The sequence below is a fragment of the Hibiscus syriacus genome, unplaced genomic scaffold (genome assembly GCF_006381635.1).
Source record: "Hibiscus syriacus cultivar Baekdansim isolate YM2019G1 unplaced genomic scaffold, ASM638163v2 tig00110576_pilon, whole genome shotgun sequence".
Classification (NCBI taxonomy): Eukaryota; Viridiplantae; Streptophyta; class Magnoliopsida; order Malvales; family Malvaceae; genus Hibiscus; species Hibiscus syriacus.
This window is the reverse complement of record NW_024062787.1, coordinates 364-25,550: the sequence shown is the minus strand read 5'-3', so window position 1 is coordinate 25,550 and position 25,187 is coordinate 364. Positions and strand designations below refer to the sequence as shown.

General features: G+C 35.3%; 2 protein-coding genes and 1 pseudogene across 2 annotated transcripts; 1 reads left to right on the top strand and 2 right to left on the bottom strand.

Moving 5' to 3' along the window:
• The first annotated feature begins 2,187 nt into the window (after positions 1 to 2,187).
• Positions 2,188 to 5,873, top strand: LOC120133079 (annotated as a pseudogene).
• Positions 5,874 to 7,669: 1,796 nt separating this feature from the next.
• On the bottom strand, positions 7,670 to 11,063 carry LOC120133080 (peptidyl-prolyl cis-trans isomerase CYP21-4-like). The gene is made up of 8 exons (XM_039149734.1): positions 10,898 to 11,063; positions 10,093 to 10,276; positions 9,810 to 9,849; positions 9,490 to 9,540; positions 8,928 to 9,013; positions 8,205 to 8,342; positions 7,925 to 8,075; positions 7,670 to 7,777 (listed from the first exon to the last, which is right to left on the bottom strand). The coding sequence occupies exons 2-8, from the start codon at positions 10,242 to 10,244 to the stop codon at positions 7,691 to 7,693; spliced, it is 705 nt and encodes a 234-aa protein (XP_039005665.1). The 5' UTR covers positions 10,245 to 10,276; positions 10,898 to 11,063; the 3' UTR covers positions 7,670 to 7,690.
• Positions 11,064 to 13,428: 2,365 nt separating this feature from the next.
• LOC120133056 (ribonucleases P/MRP protein subunit POP1-like) lies at positions 13,429 to 14,209 on the bottom strand. Its single transcript, XM_039149715.1, has 4 exons — positions 14,190 to 14,209; positions 13,842 to 13,947; positions 13,505 to 13,756; positions 13,429 to 13,461 (listed from the first exon to the last, which is right to left on the bottom strand). The coding sequence occupies exons 1-4, from the start codon at positions 14,207 to 14,209 to the stop codon at positions 13,429 to 13,431; spliced, it is 411 nt and encodes a 136-aa protein (XP_039005646.1).
• Positions 14,210 to 25,187: the final 10,978 nt, after the last annotated feature.

Genomic DNA, 25,187 nt, shown 5'->3' with positions numbered 1-25,187 from the left:
CCAGCAGAAATACAGTCAGTATTACATGAAGACAATTCCATAAGACTGTCTACTGAACACCCACCTATTACTGGCTATAGTTAGGGTTTAGGTTTTTCTTTTCATTAAAAAATGATTGTTATTTCTAGAATATTAACAATTGTACCTTACTTTGTATTATTCAAAAATATATTACTCATATACCTAACATATTTATTTTATTTTTTAACTTTAACGTTAATCAAATTACTTAAAAATTATTTAAGTTTGATGATAAATTGACAGTTAAAAGGCATTGTTTTTACTTCTCCCATGGTCTTGGTTGCCGGTACTTTACCAATTGTAACCTCATGGAGGAGGAAAAGGAATTGATTTGATATTAAAGCACATATGCCATGTATAAGACAAATGCATGAAGTTGTTGTAAGAAAATTGGATTTGAGTTTGAAGCAAAGATTTCAAACAACAATGGATTTAATAGTATTTTTCTTCTCTCAATTTTAATTAATATTTGCACCACTGAATTTAAGCTAAAAGGCAAATTAGAAAGGATGAGTGAGTAGAATTATATATCAATTTAAATTTTAATTGATAATTAAATTAAATTTTATTATAATTTTAATGATTAAAAGTTATTTAATGATTAAATTGAATTAATTGAGAATGATTGTAAGTAAAGATTTTTTATTCATATGGGTGTATACAAAATAATATTTAATAAATTCAAATACTCTCCATTTAGGGATGGCAAAAAAACCCGAACTCGATAGGGAAAATTGAAAACCGAATTAAATGTGGACGGGGAAAAACCGAATTAAATGTGGACGGGGAAAAACCGTTTATGTTAAACGGGGACGGGTTTAGTAATCCCGCCCCGATTACCCGATTATCCGGCCTGATAAATATTAAAAATAATTATTATATATATATATATATAATATTAATAAATTTAATTTAAATTAAAAATATATATATAATATTTATATATTTAATTTAAATATATATACCCGGCCCGATACCCGTTTAAATAACCGTTTATGCTAAACGAGATACTCTTTTCCCCGCGGTTTTCTCTGATTACTTGATGGAGATCCCCGTTTAAATCCCCGCAGTTTTTTAAGCGGGGATGGGTACGGGTTTTTTAAACGGGGATGGAGACGGGGGACCAATACCCGGCCTGTTGCCATCCCTATCTCCATCATTTAACAATGAACGTTCATACCCTAACATATACGGTGCTCAAATTAAAAAAATGAGTAGAATTATATATCCATTCAAATTTTAATCGATATTAAATTAAATTTTATTATAATTATAATAATAAAATATTATTTAATAATTAAATTGAATTAATTAAGAATTATTGTAGGTAATTTTTTTATTTATGCATATAAGGTAATATATGTTCAGTTTAAAGACTGAAGGCTTGTCGCCTGCTAAAAGAGCACCCCACCTCAGAGTACTTGGTATTCGCCATACAGCTAACGAGGTAGCTAATAGTTTAGCACAGTATACCTTATCTTTGGATCTTTCTTTGTTTTTATATTATGATTCCCCTACTAATATTTCTGATGTGATTTTGGCTGATGCCATCAATGGTTAATGCAAGCAATGTATGGTTTATTTCACACAAAAAATTAAAATAATCTCAATTATTTAATAATAAATACTTATATCCTTAACATAAACAGTGTTAAAATCTAAGGATCTTAAGGAATACCAATAACTTTTTTAACTATTAAGGTCGTTTTGTTCGTACATTGATAAAGATTTTTAGTGATCAATTTTATTTTTTCTATAAATATATACTAGATCTTAATCTTTAAGATTAGGCTTAATGCAAAAATAAATGTCTAAATTATAACATTTATTAAATTTAGATGTCTAAAGAATTATTGTTAAAAATATGTGTATAACGTTTATGACGTTTCCTTTTTAGGTACCAAATTGATTGAATGTGTAAATAATTAGAACCAAATGTGTAAATATATATTTTTGAATTTCAACGTTATCTCTTCCATCAAATGTTAACGATAAGTGCCTTAATTGACAAAATTTAAATAGTTAAATGATTTGATTGATAAAATTAAAAGACTAATGGTCAAAAAGAAAAGAAAAAATAGATAGGTGGTCATAGGTGTAGTTTACTCAATAAATAATCTCAATATTAAGCGGAAAACCCAAAAACATTTTCGGGAATGGTTTTCAGTAAAATAAAACCAAATTAAATTGCTTTTATTGGTTACTTGATTTCCAGCGTGCAACTCTTGTTTGATCTATCTACGATTTCAATTGGATTCTCCAGAATTACCAACACAAGGTAGTATTAGTAGTAGTCTTCAATTTCAAACCCTAACAAGCCCCCCTGCGGCATTAGGGTTTTTTTTTTCTAAGGGAGAAAAAAATTCAAACATGTCGAAACGCAAATTCGGATTCGAAGGGTTTGGAATAAACCGTCAAGCTACTTACAACTTCGAGCGATCGCAAGCTCCTCAACGCCTCTACGTTCCTCCCTCTTCTCGTCACGGCCACGACAACTGCGAAGACACCGACCTCGACAATATCGATTACGCCGATAATGATACCTTCAAGGAAGCTGATAATAATAACTCAAACGTCAATGCTAACGGAGCTGAAGATGAGGAAGTTGACACTCTTGAATCGTTTATGCAAGGTATTCAGGAGGATTTGAAGGCGCCGCCGCCTCCGGACCCGAAGGTCAAGGCATATAGGTATAGAGATGATGAGGATGAGGCTGATCCTGTGGAGAGCTTTTTTGAGGGCGAAGAAGGATGTTGGGTTGACGTTGGCCGCGGATGCTTTACGTGCTGGTTACGATTCGGATGAGGAGGTTTATGCAGCGGCGAAGGCTGTAGATGCGGGTGCGTTGGAGTATGATTCCGATGATAATCCAGTGGTCGTGGACAAGAAGAAGATAGAGCCGATTCCAGCTCTTGATCACAGTTCCATTGAGTATGAGCCTTTTAATAAAGACTTTTATGAGGAGAAGGAATCAATTTCGGGTAATTGAGAACAAAATATCAGATGCTTATAAATTCTAACTTCTAAGAAGAATCCTTTCTTTTAGAAAAGAAAATCTATTGGATAAGGTTATCTGAAAATGCTGGGTTGTCTTTGGGTTATTGATTATATTGTGTGAACATAAGATTAGTTGGATACTTATTATCACTTCAGTTAAAATATGACTTGGTTGATTACAATAAATGCTTAATCTATCATAGGCGGCTATTTGTACTTCTATCTGTATGCAGCTATTACCTAAGCAACTTCTAAAGTCTAGAAAAATCTGGAATTGAGTATGAAGATTATGTGTTTTAGTTAATTCCTTGGGAGATCATTTTCATCATGTGGAAATAATATACATCATGGCTTGTTTATTCATTATTGCTTCTAGTGTGGGACCTTTTTTTGATAAAGAAAGGGCATATTCTTCATTGAGATTGCTCTGTGTCTGAAATCTATTTCCATTATCAACTTCTATAGGAAGGAGTGAGCAAGAAGTGGCTGAATACCGGAAGAGCTTGGCTATCCGTGTTTCTGGTTTTGATGTCCCAAGACCAATTAAGACATTTGAAGAATGTGGTTTTGCACCAGAATTAATGCGAGCTATTGCAAAACAAGCCTATGAAAAGCCTACCACTATTCAGTGCCAAGCCTTACCTATTGTTCTTTCTGGGAGGGATATTATTGGTATAGCGAAAACTGGGTCTGGTAAGACTGCTTCTTTTGTGCTTCCAATGATTGTCCACATTATGGATCAGCCTGAACTTCAGAAAGAGGAGGGCCCGATTGGAGTGATATGTGCACCTACCCGTGAGCTAGCACACCAAATATACTTGGAAACAAAGAAATTTGCAAAAGCCTATGTATTACGTTCCTGTGCTGTTTATGGTGGAATGTCCAAGCTTGATCAATTCAAGGAACTCAAGGCAGGATGTGAGATAGTTGTTGCGACGCCTGGCAGATTGATCGACATGATCAAAATGAAGGCCCTGACAATGATGAGAGCAACTTATTTGGTACTTGATGAGGCTGATCGGATGTTTGACCTTGGGTTTGAACCGCAAATAAGGTCAATTGTTGGCCAAATCAGACCTGATCGCCAGACCCTACTATTTTCTGCAACAATGCCCCGGAAAGTTGAGAAATTGGCAAGGGAGATTCTCAGTGACCCAGTCAGAGTCACAGTTGGTGAGGTGGGAATGGCTAATGAAGATATTACTCAGGTTGTTCATGTAATTCCTTCTGATTCTGAGAAGTTACCTTGGCTTCTAGAGAAGCTACCTAGCATGATTGATGAAGGTGATGTTTTGGTGTTTGCATCCAAGAAAGCTACTGTTGATGAGATTGATTCACAGCTGTCTCAGAAGGGTTTTAAGGTTGGCGCCCTTCATGGTGATAAGGATCAGGCTTCTCGAATGGAAATTCTACAAAAGTTTAAATCTGGAATCTACCATGTTCTTGTAGCGACTGATGTTGCTGCCCGTGGTCTTGATATCAAGTCAATTAAGTCAGTTGTGAACTTTGATATTGCAAAAGACATGGATATGCATGTGCACCATATTGGCAGGACAGGTCGTGCTGGCGATAAAGATGGCACTGCATATACTTTGATAACTCAAAAGGAGGCACGATTTGCTGGTGAATTGGTTAATAGTATGATAACTGCTGGTCAAAATGTCTCGATGGAACTCATGGATCTTGCTATGAAGGTAATTCAATTACTTCAACTAATATTTGTTTTGTAGTTAATGGCATTCACTAAAGTTATTAGAAACGAAAATTACATCTTTTTGGGTGATCTACATTGCTCGCTAACAACAATATCTATTGACAGAAGTATCTTATAAACTTCCCTAGTTTTCCTCTATTCTTGAAACTGTAACTACTGGATATGATAGACATGTACTTTAATGTAGTGACATTTGCCTTGCCCATAAATAGGATGGGAGATTCCGGTCCAAGCGTGATGCAAGAAAAGGAGGTATTATTTCTTATGACATGCGAATGCAACTATATGCATATGCTTTTTTGTATGCATTTACAACTCTGTTTAAACTATCATGATATGTAAAGCAGCTGAGAAAGGGTTTCAATAACCAGTTGTTTACATGCTTTTCCAAAACCTTGATGTTTTCTGTACTTATGGACGTGTCTTGAACTTACAATTGATGTGTGCTATAACATGCAGGTGGGAAGAAAGGCAGAGGAAGGGGTGGTGGGGGTGGGAGTGGTCGAGGTGTTCGTGGTGTTGATTATGGTCTGGGTATTGGATATAATCTAGAATCCAGTAATGCTACATCTCAGCCTGTTCAAAGTCGAAACGCTGCAGTAAATACTCTGAAAACTGGCATGATGGCACAATTTAGGAGTAACTTTGTAGCTGCCTCATCAAACTCTCAAAATCAAGGCTCAAGTAACAGCTCAAGCCTCAGGAGACCAACTTTGGCTGGATTTGTATCCGGTGGTGCCATAGGTGGAGATGCAAATAAGTCTCAGATGGTCAATTCATTCAGCACCACTCCGTCATCAGGATCGAATACTTCGCAAAATACTGGACAAAAGACCAGCCAAAGAAAATCAGATAGGTTCCTTTTCGTAGTTGATTTTATGCTAGCATTCTGCAATGTCTTTCTTCTTTTTAATTTTACCATTCCATGCGCAATTAAGCTCATTCTTGGCTTTTTTTTTGCAGTTCAAAGAGATAGGCCTAGAGAAAGACGGAGGCCATCTGGATGGGACCGTTAGGCTTTATACATCTATGGACAATGCTATTTACGTAAACAAGAAATTTTCTGTTCATGTCTTTGAATTAACCTTGTCTGTATTCTTATCATGCTTAGTAAGTCCTGTTTCTGCTGTCTGTTCAGTATTCAGTTCAATTTCTTATATATATATATGCATCTAGAATTTTTGTTTTGTTTCTGCATTCTTATTTTTTCACCATCTTTCCATCGTGTGTTCTTATTTGAGGAGACTGTTTAGTTTGTTGATAGAAGCAATAATAATTTTTAGGAGCAGTGGAATCTTTTTAGAAAAATAGGTCCAATAGTGCATCATTCTCTGCAGTAAATGACCTGAACGGCTGAACCATTTCATGACTCTGTCCATAGCAAAGAGGAAGCGATGGGATTAATAAGAATTAAGCAGACGTAACATATGCTTTGACTTATAGCTATAGAAGGGAATGGCCTTTTTTCTCCCTTTAAGGTTGCCTTAAGTTATGCAGTATTTATAGCATTAGTGATTTGTTTAAATTTAAGCTTGGAAACGTGGGGAAGAAAGCTGGTTGTTGTTAGAGTTTTGAGTCTCTATGCTTGAATTGTTATGAGCTGAATGTTCAATTGGCGATGCTTGTGGGCGGTTTCGATTAAGTGCGTAAACTTTGGCATCCTACAATCAATCTTTTGCTTGTATCCCGTTGGCAATTAAGGGAGGTAATTGTAGACAGCTGTTGGCGATATCTGGTATAGAGAGGTCCTGATATAAAATTATGGCTTTGACTACATCTCCTTTCTCATTTAGCTGAAATGCATGATTAACAACTCGTACATTCGGGGTGGCAATGACATCAACATCGGAAGGAAACCTGTTAGAAAACTGGAGAATAATTCAATAAACCTACTGTCAATGGTAGCTTACATATAATATTTGAAAATACCAGCCTACAAGGAACTTCGAGAGATTTTTTTTCCTCACAAATCTGTCCATGTTTTTCCTTCTTTCTAATAAATAAGCCGAAGTAACCGTTAGTAATTAGAGATTACAGTAAGTGATATAAAATTATATAAATTAACGGGTAGATTATACCCGTTATAGTTGAAACTTTAGATGGTGTATAGTATATCACTGAATTTTTAATTATTTTAATTATGATTTAAATTTAAATTTTCATCTTAATTATACCAATGAATCGTAAACTCAATAACAAGGCAAATTTGGCCCAATAGGGCAGAGAGATTTTTTATTTAGTCCAATAAGATATATTAAATTTTATTTTGGGATCTACGGTATTTGTCAGTGTTACGGAACTCGTCACGATCAAGTGACAAGTCCTAACAAAATAATATTTTTATTCAAATTTTTTTACTTCAATATGATAAAATTTAATAAAAAATTATATTTTATAAGACTCGTTACTTTGACGAGACGAATTTAAATGAAAAATATTATTTGGACAAAATCATCACCTTGACATAACAAGTTTGTTGAACACTATAAAAAAAGTCGTATTCTCCAAAATAAAAAACCGGATACCCTAATGGGCTAAATAAAAAACCCAATTATCCTAATGGGCCAAAAAAACCAATAACGATGCAATGACATGGTTGAAGATTGTCGACATCAACACTGCACCAAAACGAAAACTTCTCTATTGGAGTTGCACATGTAAATTACATCTCCACTTTATTCTACTTTTTAAATTACAAATACAGTGTCCATTACCATATCAAAATAGATTCGGAAACAGAAAATAAAGGAAATGCTAGAAGGTTAGATGGGTGGAAAAAAGGATGGCCAAAAGTCGAACCAGACAAATAAACATGGAGCTTGGGCTCCTTGGCCTATATACCACTACCAGGACTCATGAAATCTGAAGCTCAAACGAAGAATGCATCATATATTCTTCTGAACCATTTTAATGATGGTGTGATGAAACTTTGTTCGGATAATTTACTTATGTTTGATTCTAGATGTTTTGTTTCAGAGTTGCACTGCGGATCTCTATAGAAGATTTAGGTCGATAATGCTCATCCGTGTCCACCTCTTCAATTTCCTGGGCAAAATTAGAACACATTCGACACAACTTTAACAGATAACCAGGTTGAAAATAGGATCACGTGGGAACATTTTAAATGCATCCAACTATGAGTAATCATTACCAAATTCAGGAAAAAAAAATAAACAAAACTTTGCTTGTTACCTGAACAATGTCTTCCCCCTTAATGACCTTCCCGAAGACAATAAGCTTCTCGTTTAGATCTGGAATTGGTGCAGTTGTAATGAAAAGCTCAAATCCTTTATCATCATGCTTTGCCTTAGAAGTTCCAAGCATGAATGCTTCATGCTTCAAACTGGTTGGGCATCAGAGAATGTAAGTTACAACAAAAAGCATCTACTGCCAACCTTTAGTCAGGTCGGTAAATCAATGAAGAAGTGAAGAGGACAATAAGAGTGATTGAGTTTAATCAATGTAAACTAACCTTGTATCGAGTTGGCTGTATTGTTTTCCTTTCAAAGTCCAGTCCTCTACAGCTCCCAACTTATCACTATTGCCAGCCTGAATCACATAATGCTTTATCACATGGCGAAAACGCATTCCATTGAAGCGTCCTCTCTGACTGCATATCAATCAAATTCAGTTGCACATCAAGTTCGAGGAAAGGGAATATATTTTAAAAGTAAAAATAATGACATTTTGGCACTGCACTTCCTAGAGGTGCTAGCTTGCCTGCCTGCCTATTCCATGATTAAACAAACCATGAAACGAATAACATTCTGTTTTATTACCTAGATAAGACACTAAAAATGTGGCTGAACTTGACTTACCACTGAACCTAAACTAAACCGAGCCCACATCTATTCCATTAAACGAATTTTCCAATTCAAATCAAGCTTTGAGAATGACTCTTAAGAATTAAAACTATAGTGATAAATTCCATGCCTTCTTGATAGATTGAGATGATGCATAATGCTCAACCAACAAAATCAACACTAGATATAGAATTCTGCAAGATTACAGCCTATGATTCAGCAATAAAACTGAAATTTGATTGAGAAAAATAATTCAAAACTATTTTTGATTCTAACTACAATAATTTTTTCCAGTTCAAATATTGATCACAGGGAATTTTATGATAGTTATAGTCTTATAGATAAAGAAAATCATTATTTTAAGTAAAAATAACACCGATTCCAATACTTACCATAAATCAAGAAATTGATCAACAACTTCAGGAGAACTGTCCTTGAAGAGCTCCACTGTTATAGAGCCTTTAGTGGTATCTAAAATCTAGTCATAAGAGGGGAGAAAACAAAGTTAAGTCAATGGATAAAACTCATTTTAAATAAGTATTAAATGTAAAGCCTAAAAGTAAGATAAAGTAATAACTGAAAATATCAGCTAAATTTCATTCATTACCAAAAGTATCTGTCAATATAGTAAGATACAATTGGAAAAACTCAAAAGGAATAACATATCAAGATGCCGTATTGAAAGATATGCTAATGAATATGTTTTGTTAATGGGCGATGCAACCAAGAACATGATAAAACAATTTCTTTTGAAATGTCTTTAGATGAAGTCGCATTATAAGAAAGGATATTTGAATTGGATATGGAACCGTTATAAATTAATCATCTAGGGTCAATATTGTTTCCCAGAACTAGGCACAACACATTCCAGGCCAGTATTACAAAAAGGTAGACAATATACACACAGGCATAGTATATTAATTAGGGAAGAGCTTAGCAAGTAAAGGAACCTACAGCGTATCCTGGGAGATCAGATTTCTTGGAATCCATGAAAGAGTTGTCACCCTACCAAATACAAGTGGCCACAGTCGTTAGAGAGGATATAAAGTTAGAAACAATAATAACAAACAGGTAAAATCCTCGTGAACTAAGGATGTGCACACAAGAACAGAGAAAAGTTGCCTTCAAATGTTCTTAAAAGATGATACATTGATAATGGGCACGGAGTTGAGAGTTTTATTGATACAAACAAAACAAAGACTTATAAAAAATACGATGCCATGAGGATCAAAAAGGCCATTTCAGAATGATAAGCAAGATTCTCAAGAGGGTACCTTGATAACTGATTGCTTGTTCTCTATATGCATTCTTGACCTAAAGAAAAGAAAACTGGGTCAAATTTCAATGACTAATACTTTGAATTAAGGCTAATATTTATTTACTGAATAATAAATATTAGCCAATTTATTCTCTACAAACAACTTCCTTTCTAAAAGTACTGCTCTACAATTAGCAAGCCATGCAGTAAATTACATGAATCAACAAAGCGTGGACATAATAAAGTTTAAAAGCATTGCAGCACTAAATCCCTACTCCCATCGGCCAAATTGAACGAACCTTTGAGTCCAATGTCTGTAGGAGGCATAGACAAAAAGCACAATCAAAACAACAATCAAAGTCGACATTATAATTGTTGTAAGACTTATTCGAGATGGCCCTTTCTTCCTTTTGCTTTGTTGTAGCAGAGCTTGTGGTTTGATCCTCGCCATCACCTTAGAACTTCAGTTCGAACAATAAAACCCTGAATTTAGAAACAAAAACTCGAGTCAAATCCTAGAGCCAATAAACTCATTATTAGCTACGAAGCAGTAAATAAACCACATTTTTTAGTTAAAGATATGTACAGAAATATATTTTATCGAGTGTACGAAAATCCACATATTTTGGACAACAAGAGTGTAAAGCATGATCTCCCAAATGTATAAAAAGGCTTGGAACAAATTGAATATACTCGTGACACTCATCCTGGAATCCACGAAACATAGATTTAACACCTTTTATTGCTCTACTTGGCAGACTTAGAACAACAGATATAAGAGATGTCCAATTGTTTGAACTTAAATTATAGACACGCAAAAAATAGACCGAAGCTACGAGAAATTTCCAAAGTTTATAGTATCAAAATCGAGGCTGAAATTGAACATTAGAAGATCTAAGAGTTGAAAATTGAAATATATGAAAACTAGCGAAAAGAAAATATAAAGGATGTCTCCTGACTTTAATTTTTCATCCAGTTGGAAATAAAAACCCTAGAACAGAGAACTATCTCTGAAAAAAGCAGGAATTGGAAGAAAACAGTTATGAAACCGTCAAGTTCAAATCGGTTAACTACAAGATAGAGATAGAGGGGGAGAGAAAATACCTGTGATTTAGCGTTAGTTTCGTCCACAAAGAGTACGAAATGAAAAGGGGAAAATGGGAGTTTTAGTTTCTTTTTTCTGGTCTTTGAAGTTGATCTCCTTCCTGTAAGCACAGGGAAGATCCAGCTAAAGCGTTTTACGATTCTTCCAGTGTTCTAATTTCAATTTAGATACTTTCCACTCTTAATAACGACAAACTTAAGCGTAAAATATACAAATGGTCCCCAACTATAGGACATTACTTATTTTAATACACAAACTATTAAAATTTATAAAATGATCCAACTATTAAAAATTATAAATTGATCATTAGACTAATCATATTAAATTTATGTAATAATAAAGAATTTTATTATTATTCTTGTAAAATGAAAATACAAATAAAAAACAATTAGCACCCTCGTCGCCTAGCTGCATTATTTTCAGAACCGGATCGGTTAGCGAATCGACCATGCTACCGGTTCATTGGTTCAATCGGTCGAACCGGTCCGACCGGTCGAAAAACCGGACGACGTCATAATTATTTAAAAAATTAAATAAAAATATCAAAAATATTTAATGAAAAATAATTTTTTATATCACAAGTCATATTCAAAGCAAATCATAACATATATAAGTTAAAAACCATAAAATCAAGTGAAACAAAATGATTCAAATTAACTACAACATGATATTTAAGGTAAAACATATTAAATAGTAAATATAATTATATAACTATAATTAAAAAATAAATTTGGGGTTAAAAAATCATAACAAAATGATATTGTTTGGTTTAATTTTTTTTTAAAAACAATCTCACATGGCTAAGAAACATAGAAGAGCATCCCAAAAGTTTAAAGAGTAAAAATATGAGAACAAAACAATCTCACATTGCTAAGAAACATAGAAGTGCATCACAACTAACTTCTATAAATAATAGAGGTAATTTGGCATTCAAAATCATGGAGTCTTTTGGTGAGCATTGAGTGAACTATTCTTTCACTTCAATCAAGCTCGAATTTTAGGCTTCAATCGAGCTTCTAATTTTTTTTTGAGTTCAAGCCTTTTTGAGTTCAAGTTTCAATATTATATTTCGAGTTTGAGTTGAACTTGATAATTTTTAGCTTGTGAGTTTGAGTCGAGTTGAGCTTACTTTTAAAGTTTTCAAGTTCGAGTCGAGCTCAGCAATACTTTAGTTCGACTTGGCTCGTTTAACAAACGACGTCGTTTGGTTTATTTAAAAAAAACAAAATTGGCGGTTTTTTCAATTTTTTCCCGGTTTTTTTAGTTTTCAGCCGGTCCGGTTCGAACGGTTCAGCGGTTCTGGCCGGTTCACTAGTAGCGGTTCAACCGGTGTAGATCAGTTTTCAAAACACTGCCTAGCTGCTTTTTCTTCTTCTGCTTCCTTTCCGAAATAAATATAGTTTTCCATTTAAGTAATCAATTTTCATACTAATTAAAATACCAAGAAAATCAACAAATGATTCCTCGTTGCCACGAGCAGTTGGGCAATGGAGTTGGGAAACAAGTCTTCAAATGATCTCCCGATGTAGTAATGGTCCAGCAGATAGAGAATTTCATAAGAATCTGACATCCTCTTCCTGTTGTTCCAGGACAATGGTGGCAAGAGCAAGTCTATATGCTGAAGACCTAAGGTTCCTAACAAGCACATATATCTCCTTCCTCCTACGCTTCACTGCCATCTCCTTCCACTGCTCTTCTCTCATACAAGCAAGCAAGACTGCCTCACAGTACGCCACTGCTGTCAGCTTTTTGCTGCATATATAAAATGAAATTCACCATGCAAAACCAGAGATGATCTAAAAAAATTTCCATAGTTGATACTTAATGATATCTAAATTCAATATTTGAAAAAACATGAACTAACCTCCCTCTAACAAATCCCATGGTGACAAAGCCGACTGGCCACCTATGATATTCTATAGAAGCTGGGTCATCTGATTCCTGGTGTTCCCACTTACCAGAAGGTTGTTCTTTAAAGTACGACCCCACAGCAGAATTAGGCATTTCAAGTGCACCTTCAATGCTGTCTATGCTGCAAATATCCAAATTCAACCGATTAATCTCGCAGATAACGTAAATTTATCGATTAGATGCAAAGATGTGTCAAGGACAAACCAAGTCACTCTGATCATATTAAAAGTGGATGATACTTGCAACCAGAGAAAAGGATCGGAGCATGCAGTTCGATTATCCTTTTGCACAACAGCTTGTTTGTCACGTGCTTACAGTCATGCATTTTTAAATTAAGAACCACTTGGAATGTACACAAATTTATTAAATGACTACCTGAATGTCCACATTGATATATCAGCAAGAGATGGTGCACATATAACAGCTCCTTCTTCAAAAACACCCTCCTTGTACGCATGAAGATGAACCCTTACAAAATATAACTTATAGCTGTAACTAATTTGCGTAGTCCCATTTTGGCCTTTTTCCATCATGCTTTTGTCCTTCATAACCTTAACAAGACTCGAGTGTTTATTTTGCAATTGAGGAAATAAAAGTAAATGTTCACCCCCAATGTCATTCAAGAAGTCAGTGAGCACACTGGATGTCCTTGCTACAATGCCATCAAATGAATTATGAGATCTGAATGATGTTACATCACTTTCACAACTTGAAGTACCAACTATATTTTCACCACTTGAAACTTGAGCTGCTTTGTTTACCCTCATGGTTAGCTTGTCAAAAGCAGCATGTACAGCATTCCAAGGTGATGGAATTGGAATTCTGAAAGGTCGTACAGCTGGAGGACGCCGCTCTGCATTTTCCCTAGAGGCAATAGCTTCAATTTCATTTAAGGATAAGTATGAATGGCAGTCAGGGAAATCTGAAGGAAAATAAGGCAATCCAATCTGCAAAAAAAAGGGGGGGGGGGTTAACATCCGGGGTTGGATAAGTGGGCATTGCAATACAGGATTCTCAGAACCAAGCACTTACTTCACCAGCAATCCAGCGTTTTTTCATCCCTATCACAGGGGCCCCTTTGGAGACCAGAAAATTCCAGAAGACCCTACTCCAACTTATAGGTAGTATAACAGACCATCTGCAACCAAGAATAAGGGAAGAAAAATCATTGATGAGTTCCAAGACATTTCTGGATCAAGAAATTTTCAAAGAAAAAATATTTGGCCTCCATAATGGCAAACAAAAATCAGATCATACGGATAAGAAAATTGCAAATCCTGCCAGATCTATCAAGGTAAATCTAAAGCAGCATAGATATGTCACTGTCAAACAGATTTATCCAGCCATTTGCCTCAACTAATAGGACTTAACGGTGCAAACAGTGTACCATTTGTCTCCATTGTGCTTGTCTAAGGTAAAGGTCTCCCTTCTCAAACTTTTATGGTGCAGCTGCTTTTAGCTCAAGATATTTTTTTAGTGAAATAGAAGGCATATGCCACAATTACACACCAAAAAGTTGTTATGTAATTGATATGATTTCGACTATATGTTTCGAGTTATATGAGAATGTCCGATCGTGATTCTAGTAAGAACTCCACAATACTTTGAATGTAATCTGAAATTCACAAACAACGTTGTAAAATATAAATAGATAGATAAATATAGAAATGTAAAGATGAAAAAAATGTTGAAATGGATTAGCAGCGTAGGAAGAGTGATGGTTGTGGTTAAGGAAAATAAAGGATGAAAAGGTTGGTGAAGATAGTAGGGAGTTGGTTTGTAGTATGAAGAATCTCAAGGAAATTGATTACGACCCGTTAGCTATATATAGCTAAGAACCAACAATATAATATGATGGAATCGAGGTGGAAGATGATGAAACGTGACCCACTAGCTATAGGTGAGCTAGGAACCAACGTTATAATAAAATGAAATGGAGGAAGGCTTCAAGACTGACAAGAAACCGATAGAGTTCTAATCCAATAACTAAAATGAAAGCAACATTTCAAAGAGTTTATTATGAAAAAAGTTAATTCGGTTAACCGAATTAACCAAAATTTTGATTAATCGAACCAAATTAACCAATTTTTTGTTTCGATTAACTCGGTTAATAATTTTCAAACAACCAGTTAATTCAGTCCGGTTAATAATTTTCAAATAAATTTTGGTTCGATTAACCGAGCCGAATTAACCTACTTTTTTTCTTTAACCGTTAATCGAACCAAAATTTATTTGAAAATTATTAACCGAACCGAATTAACCAATTTTTTTCTTTAACCATTAATCGAACCAAAATTTATTTGAAAATTATTAATCGAACCGAACAAATTTAGGTAATTCGGTCAATTTTTGAATTAACAATTTTTTTAAATTATCTAATTTATATAACAATTGAATATTTTTAATTCAAAAAAACAATTTACAATCAATTTGTTTAAACAAATAATTTGTTTAATTGTTTATCATTAACAAACTTTTACAAGTCAAATACAAATTATTGTAAGTTTAAATCATTGTGGACTTTTGGTTTAATGGTTTGAGCGCCCGATAGCTTCTCTCCCTTGACACGTGTCACAACTTGATTGAATAGATAAATTATTTAATTAAATAATTTAAAATTCATAAATAAAATATTCCAATCATATATTGACACGTGTCACATTCTAATTGGATAGTTAAATTTATTTAATTGAATTAAAATAGTGACTAAATTGATAGAATATGTAAATATTAAGGACTAAATATATAATTATGCCAATTTTATTAACGGACACATCACCACCTATGTTAAAAATTAGCGGTCAATGGTTTGATTGAATCCGTTAAATAGTTGAGTGGTCTGATTGATTCTATTGAAAGTTCGGTAGTCACATTGATTTTTTACCATAGTTTAGTGGTCTCCCATGTAGTTTACCCTAAATAGTTTTACATACCCAAAAACAAAAAATGGCATAATTTTACGGACTTATTTACTTTTTTCTAAGAAAAAAATATCCGTAGCCTCAACTACAATAAACAGTATGCTTATCGTTGCCAATTTCATTCTCTTGCAACAACGTTGATTCTGTCTTCGAAAATTGCATGAAATTTCTAACGTCGAAAGGCAACTCCATGCCAACTTCATCATCGCGTCTACTACCTTATTCCCTTCGCGAGGGGCATGAAAAAAGTGTAAATGTCAATAAGTGAGAAATGATAGATTTTCTAGTGCTCCCAAACTTAATGTTAATTAAATTTTTTTGATTATATATATTAAATTATTTTTAACGTGTTGTACATTCGAAGAACATCTTTCAAAAATTATCAAAATTTTAAAAACTTCAAAAATATTATATCTTCGAAATCATTCGTCATTGAGATCGTTCTCCGATGCCTATATTCTTTTGTCTTTGACATAATTTTTAATAGAAAAATATGATCGTTTACAAGCGTATGTGCATAGCTTGTCATCCTATTAACAGGTATGTTGACCCAAAATCTAACACCAATCACCTTATAATCAAGATTTTATATTTTGAGGAAATACTAAGGGAAAAAAATATTTTTCTCTTTCCTCAATTTTTATCTACATTACTTATTTTCTCTCCCACGTCACATTTTTGAATTCCTACATCAATTACGACTCTCTACGTAAATAATAAAGATGAATCATCAACAACCGATTTAATTAATTTATTTTTTATTAACAATAATAATTTATTTAAATACCTTAATAAATGTAATAACTTATTAGATAATAATTTTTAATTTATAATATGCAATAATTTAATTGAAGTTAGGGTTCCCTGCAACATAAGATTAAAGGCATTATTACTTCTGGATGAAAGTGATTTACTGATGATTTTAATTTTAATAACTAGAGGATAAGAATTATATTTAAAATAAAATAGTATTTTAAAGATACACGGGATTAAATTTTCCTTTGAAACGGGCTTGAAAGAGCACTAAGTGACGACCCTTTTGGTTCAACCGGAGCAGATCAGAGCAGGCCCGCCTAGTTCAGTCAACTAGCCCAAAAGCAATTGTTTTAATCAGCCGAAGCACGACTTAAAGAGGATCAGCCCCAAAGCATAGATATTTATCAATTTCAGGGAATTTAACTTTTGGCGGCGGTTAATCGGTTATTGTAGATTTTTCTCCTGCTTCGTACTTCTGGCTGTCAAAATTTCACAAGGTGACCTTAAACGATATGTTGATGGGATCAGTCGTCAGTATAGATATGTTGATGGGATCAGTCGTCATATACTCGCGTTTCATTTTAAACACATAAATTAGGGTTCATCGCTCCCAAAAGCATACAGCATTGTCCCTCTTTGTTTTGGTTGAACAGGGGAAAGCCGCCAAAAGGGGATGATTCAGATTTCAGGTTTGTGCGTGAATCTAACAAAACCAAAGATGAAAAGTTGGATTTGTTTAACATTAGATTCACGCACAAACTCGTAATCTGTCTTTTCATTTCGCTTCGTTCTCTTTTTTTTTTTTTTTTTTTAGAGAAAATCGCCTCAGTGACCAAAAAAAGTTATAATATACGATTTTAACCAACTTTTTTTAGATTTGCCAAAATGACCAACAAAATCGCAACGCGAAATAAAAATCGCAACGCGATCCCCAGAATCGCAAATCAGTTTCCAGAATCGCAACGCGATTCTTGAAAATCGCGATGCGATAGTACAAATTCGCATTGCGATTTTCCATAATCGCAACGCGAATATGAAAATCGCAACGCGAACACATAAATCGCAACGCGTATCCGTAAATCGCAACGTGTATCCGTAAATCGCAACGCGTATGGGTAAATCGCAATGCGTATCCGTATATCGCAACGCGTATCCGTAAATCGCAACGCGTATCCGTAAACCGCAACGTGTATCCGTAAATCGCAACGCGTATCCGTAAATCGCAATGCGTATCCGTAAATCGCAACGCGTATCCGTAAATCGCAACGATAATCCGTAAATCGCAACGCGTATCCGTAAATCGCAACGATAATCCGTAAATCGCAACGAGAATCTGTAAATCGCAACGATAATCCGTAAATCGCAACGAGAATCTGTAAATCGCAACGATAATCCGTAAATCGCAACGAGAATCTGTAAATCACAACACTGAAATTTTGGGTATATAACACTGAAATCATAAACTAAATCCCTAAATCGCAACTCATTCCATCTCCATCTATCACTCTCTCCGGCGACATCCGTTCCTATATCCAACGACATCCTTCCCCATCCGGCAACAGGTCTTAGTTTCGCATCTCGTTTGTTTAGTTACAACCATGAAATCATCTAATGTTGATCATGTTTGGATAGATTTGTGTTTTGGAGGGTCATGGGATAATGTTAATGGTGTTTTACAATATATGCCTTTACCCATAAATCTTCAACTAAAATTGTCTTTACAAAAGTTAACTTATGAAACTCTAATGCTACGTGTTTCAAATAAATTGAATTTAGAGCCCCTAAGTGGATTTAGGCTATCTTATCAGAGAAATGGTAAAGTTTATTTGTTAACCGACAATGAAGATGTTGAACGATTCATTGCTTACATTAGTGTTTCACAAGATGATGTTACATTGTATGTTGTTGAACCTAGAAGTAGTATTGTTGGGTCAGTAGCGGGTAGTAATCAACTAAGTTTTTCTCAAAACCCACAACCTTTCTCTAATCCAAATCCCAATCAACTTTCAGCACCAAATTCCGGTTTTCGTATTGACCAGTTAGACGATGATGAGCCAACAGAAAAAATTGTGAGTACTAGTCAGTATTCGAAATTTGGTCTTGGTCAATATCCGGACTTTGATATTGGTCAATACACGGATTTTGATGATGTTTCAGAAGAAGAAACATACCATGCGTGTAATGATATTGATATTGGTCAATACCCGAATTTTGATGATGAAACAGCCGTTGCCGAAGAATGTAATGTTGATGATAATGAGGAGGAAGTTACGACTGTGAATGAACATGTTGAACATCCATTCTGTAATTCATATAATCCTGAAGAAGAAAAAGAAGAAGAAAAAGTCCCCGAAGAAAAGAAAATGCCACGGGCGTATAACTGGAATATGCCAGAATTACTTCAGATACCGGAAGAAGAGTTGATAAAGAAAGCAGTTGATTGTTACACAAAGTTATTCGTATCAAGAAAGATGATTGTTTTGATACAAGGAAGACTTGAAGATAGCTTTATATACGAAATGTGTGGAAGATGGCTATCAACTAAAAGTTAACAAATCAAGCAAAGATCGTTTCGAAACAAGGTGTATGATTGACAAAAACTGTACGTGGCGTATGATTGCAAAGAGAATAAAAGATTGCAAAATGTTTCAAGTTAGGACTTTTATTGATAAACATACATGTTCAAGAACCCAAGTTTTTCCTCACCATAGACAGGCAAACAAAAAGGTGTTGGGTGGTTTTCTGGCTGAGTTAATGTTTTTGAATGGCAGGGTATATCGGGGACATGAAATTATGACTGACATGAATGCTCGTTCAAGATTAGTATATCATATTCTCAGCTTGGAGAGCCAAATGTTATGCCTTGGAATTGTTGAGGGGGTCGCCAGAAGCATCGTTTGCCCAACTGCCGGCTTATTGTCACAATTTAAAGCTGAAAAATCCTGGGTCGGTAACTCATATCAAAACAGATAGAGATGGACGCTTTGAGTTGCTGTTTATCGCCATTGGTGCTACGGTTAGTAAATCAATATAATTTTGTTGACTCATTTTTGTTAGTTACATGCATTTCACATTTAAATGATTATATTTCTTGTGTATATTATTTTGTAGATTCGTTCGTTTATTACTTGCATGCGCCCAGTTATTATAGTTGACGGAGCACATTTGAAAGGTCGATACCTTGGAGTAAACTTATTAGCAGTAGCCATGGATGCTAACAATGGGATATTGCCAATAGCTTACGGGGTTGGCAAATCTGAAACCTCTGATTCATGGACATGGTTTATGGGGCATCTTAGGGATTGCATAGGTCCTATTAGCAATCTGACAATCATATCCGATAGGGCAAACTCAATTGACAACGCTGTTAGAAGGTGTTTCCCAGATGCTTTTCATGGACTTTGTGGTGTTCATTTGTATAGAAATCTAAAATCAGGTCTGCTGGTATAAAAAAGCACAAATGGACATACTGGAAGCTGTAAAAGCTTATCGGGAAGTGGATTTCAATAAGCATATAATTGTTTAAGACGTGTTTTGCCTCAGTGTGCTCAAACACTAGAAGATGTCGGGTTTGAAAGATGGTCAAGAGTACATCAACTTGGAGCAAGATATGGTTTCATGACGTCTAATAGTGCAGAATCAATCAACGCTCTAAGTCGTCATTCCCGGAAATTACCCATTACTATGTTAATGGAGTTTTTTCGAGCCTCTATTCAACAGTGGTACTACAAGAAAAGAAACCATGCAGGTATTATTCTTTGAATTCGTAACTTATCATATTTATATATTTTACTAAGTATTGTTTATTTAAATTTACAGGAACATTGGAACATCGTGTTACACCATGGACTGAAAAAAGATAACGAAACGTGTTGTGAAGTCAACGTCATGGAGAGTTGAACCATGTTCAAACACTTTGTTTCAAGTACTGGATAATACTTAAATGGGCTAGTCGATCTAAATGCAAAGACGTGTAGTTGTATGAAATGGCAAACATCTGGTTATCCGTGTGGCCATGTTATAAAAGTTGCTCTTCATTTAAACCAAGATGATTCAAGCGCATACGCTATGGATTGCTACACTACAGAAGTTTATCGACAGACTTATGCCGAGATTGTCTACCCTATTCCACATCCTTCTGAGTGGGACATACCAGATGACTTACAAACAGTTTTGCCACCAGCCATGGACAGAAGGCTACCTGGCCGACCAAAAAGTCACGATCGTATACCGTCTAAGGTGAAGAGAAGAAGAGATCGACATGTAGTCGGTGCAAGGAAAGTGGTCATACAAGGTTGACATGTGGATCACCAGTGCCATCAAAATCATCTTTTCCTCTACCAAAATATGGATCCTCATCAAAATCCAAAGCTCATATGGTGTGAACTTTGTATTATGTAAACGTTGTTATTCAGTTGTATTATGTAAACGTTTTAACATTTAACATTTTATGTGTATTATGTAAACGTTGCCATCAAAAGCTCATATGCAAACGTTGTATTATGTGGATTTTATGTGTGAACTTTTAACATTTTCAGTTGAATTAATGACTCAGGCCAACCATTTTGACTTAACCAACTCTTGTTATTCAGTTGTTATCACTATTAGGCATGCATTTGACTATCGCAACACGGAAAATACAATCGCAACGCGAAATGAAAATCCCAACATGAAAATCGCAATGCGGAAATGAAAATCGCAACGAGAGAATCGCAATGCGAAATGAAAATCGCAATGCGAAATGAAATCGCAACGAGAGAATCGCAATGCGAAATGAAAATCGCAATGCGAAATGAAATCGCAACGAGAGAATCGCAATGCGAAATGAAAATCGCAATGCGAAATTAAAATCGCAATACGAAATGAAAATCGCAATGCGAAATGAAAATCGCAATGCGAAATGAAAATCGCAACGAAAGAATCGCAATGCGAAATGAAAATCGCAATGCGAAATGAAAATCGCAATGCGAAATGAAAATCGCAACGAAAGAATCGCAATGCGAAATGAAATCGCAATGCGAAATGAAAATCGCAACGAGATAATCGCAATGCGAAATTATAAACGCATTGCGATTTTCATTTCCGCATTGCGATTTCATTTCGCATTGCGATTCTCTCGTTGCGATTTTCATTTCGCATTGCGATTTTCATTTCGCATTGCGATAGTCATTTTTGCCTTCAACATAATGCAGATTGAAATCAACAAAATCAACCATTACATTTCAATCAATTAAACAAGCACAAATAAGAATTATGTTCGCATCAATTACACAAATCAACTTTTACAAATCATCTTTTACAAATCAATTAAACAATCAAAAATTGAATCAACTTTTACAAATCAATTAAACAATCAAAAACAATCAATTAAACTATTGAATCAACTTTTGCAGCTCGACATCATTTTCACGCAGTTCACTTCTGAGATTAACCTGCAGAAACCAAACATTTGTTCAAACAACACTTTCTACGCAAATTATTGAATTCTAATTACTTAACCAAACATTTTCATTTATAAGTATATAACTTACCAATTGTTTATGGACATTTTTATAACGCGGATGCAGGTAGGCAGCGTCTCGTATATATCGATTTAGCCATATAATGCCGAAACCACAAGCCTACTGCAGCTTATCTCTATCGGTGGGAGGTAGATACTTGATGCTTCCCGTCGTCAAACGCTCCAACGCCAAGCATACGAGAGGACCACAATCTCCTCTGGCTCCGCTCGTTTGTTGTGGCGCGGTCTCGTCTCTAATAACTGTAATATTGAGCTTCTTTGGCTTCTTGTTTCCAGAACGAGTCCAATAATTGATCGCATCCAAGAATTTAGCCAAATGAGAGCTCCATCCCTTAATAACATCTCTTAAATCAGCCATGATATGTAATTTATCATGCTGTCATACACTATTGTCTTAAGGGATGGGAGCTGAAGCTCGACGAGAATCCAATGTTTACGTTCCAAAACAGGGATAAACACCTGCAATCATAAGTAATAATTCATTCATTTGCGCACTTATTTCATAAAACCTTTAAACTCAATCTAAAATAAATACTAACCTTATCGACCTCCCACCATGCAGGATAAAGTTTAGCTTGTCCATTGCCCAAATCAAATGATTCATCTCGTGCATTCTTCAAGTGAACGGCGTGAAAAGACGTCGGCATTATTGTATATCGTATTTTTATTTTTCTTAAGTTTTCTTATTATTAGAAGACGTCACCCACGCATCGATATGCTGTTTTACAAAAAAAGACATATATTAGTGACTTACATAAATTTTAAAAAAAAAAATTATCAAATTGAATATAAGAAAAATATAAGACTTACCCCCCCATCGAAATAGCCATTGTCTTCGACCCCTAATAATACGCCCCACCAAGGCCGTTCAAGCAACAAAAAGATATCATCGGTGAGCTTGCATATGTCAGTGAAACACCCCTTGCTCGCTCATGTAGATAAAAATCAACTGCGGTCTTAGCCCAAAGGGTGTTATCCAAAATTGTGTCCGGTAGTTGTTCCCTCTCCTCTTCAGATACCGGTATGGTACTGGCCGTAACTCATACGAGAGCCAACTCTCATCCATCATGTCCGGAACCGGTGGGGTTTCTCAATACTTCGATATATTACCCCATGTGAATCGGGCTCTGGAATGGTGGGAGGGACCTCTTCAACGATGACAGTTGCCTCTTGAACGGTGGGAGGGGACTCTCGAGGAATGATATGGGGGGCCTCTTCAACGATAGGAGTGGACTTGAGGATGACAGGCGATCGGGCTTCTTCTTGCGGTGTCTTCGCACTATTGGGGTGTACGAGACTTAATAGCACGTGCACGCTGTCTGATGCGTGAACTCCGTCGTGCAAGCATAACCCGGCGTAAAGCATCCACTCTATCGGGCCGCTAAATAATTAAATACAAAAATCAGTAAATAAACAGACATGATATTTAAACAGTGAAAACAAAGACAAATATGTTTCAAACTTGCATTGTATTCACCCAAGTCATTATTCTATCATAGTTCACAAAATGCATCAGATAACAAAGAAAATATGTTTCAAACTAATACCCTGAAGTTAGTATTTGTCTTTGATTTGTCTATTGGTTGAAGTAATGCAATCCAGTTTCAATTTGCAGAAGAAGAAATAGTTTACTTTCGCAACACGAAACTTAAAATCGCAACGCGAAACCAAAATCGCAACGCGAAATGAAAATCGCAACGACAGAATCGCAACGCGAAATGAAATCGCAACGAAAGAATCGCAACGCGAAATGAAAATCGCAATGCGATTTGGTTTCGCGTTGCGATCTTGTCGTTGCGATTTTGGTTTCGCGTTGCGATTCTGTCGTTGCGATTTTCATTTCGCGTTGCGATTTTGGTTTCGCGTTGCGATTTTAAGTTTCGTGTTGCGAAAGTAACTATTTCTTCTTCTGCAAATTGAAACTTGAATGGATAAATTTACTTTCAACCAAAAGACAAACAAAGACAAATACTATTTCACAGTGTTAAAGAAGAATACAGTTTAGCAGAATTGGCAGCAACCGAACAAATTTACTTTCAACCAAAAGACAAACAAAGACAAATACTATTTCACAGTGTTAAAGAATACACAGTTTAGCAGAATTGGCAGCAACCGAACAAATTTACTTTCAACCAAAAGACAAAACAAAGACAAATATATTTCACAGTGTTAAAGAATACACAGTTTAGCAGAATTGGCAGCAACCGAACAAATTACTTTCAACCAAAAGACAAACAAAGACAAATATTTCACAGTGTTAAGAATACACAGTTTAGCAGAATTGGCAGCACCGAATAAATTTACTAAGCAATCTAAGTGAAATGGCTAATCTAAGTGAAATTACGAGTAAATTTATCATTAAGTTAAATATGGAAAATCTTAAACTTACCTCGTTGCGTAGAGTATGAACCTCATTCTGCAACGATACTATCATCTCACGTAGAGCGGCAACCTCACCACGTAAAGTTGACACCTCCACACGCCATGCACCATCGTTATCGCGTAGAGTACCGATCTCACGCAAGGCATTGACCTCATCACGTAACTCCCTTGACTCATCCCGTTGAGGTGGAGGTGGAGAACAGGAGATAGGGTCGTGGCATCTTTGCCGGTCGCCTATCATGAGGTGATGGGAGAGAGGCTCGATGATGTGACGGGATAGTGATGGCTCTCGTTCTAGAGGTGTAGTCGTCACGATCGGGTGATGGCTCTAGGTGAGGTGATGGCTCTCGAATTGGAGGAAGTGGATGCTGCTCATCATCCGTGCCATCAAAAAAACTCTGACTAGCTTGCCACCAATCAGTGGCAAGCTCTTCCTCCGTGGGTGACAGTCTTTGTAATGGAATGTTGGCCTCCTAAAATATAAAACCAAACAAAGTTAAACGTCTACTATTAATAACTTGTTTATATATTATATGAAAGTATTGTGTTAACTTATTATTTATTGTGGCATATGGTATTAAGTCTTCCCAATCCAACAGAGTTTTCCTCTTCCAGGAAATGCCCTGGGAATATCATTTGACGTTTTATTGCATATGTACGCATGCTGGGGAAAGCCTCGAATATCCAAATCTACAAACAATATAATAACAAAATTAGAATTGTTAAATAATTAATTATAATTTTAGAAACATTATATAGAAATTCTTACTTAAAGGCCCAAACAAAGCTGACAAGTGT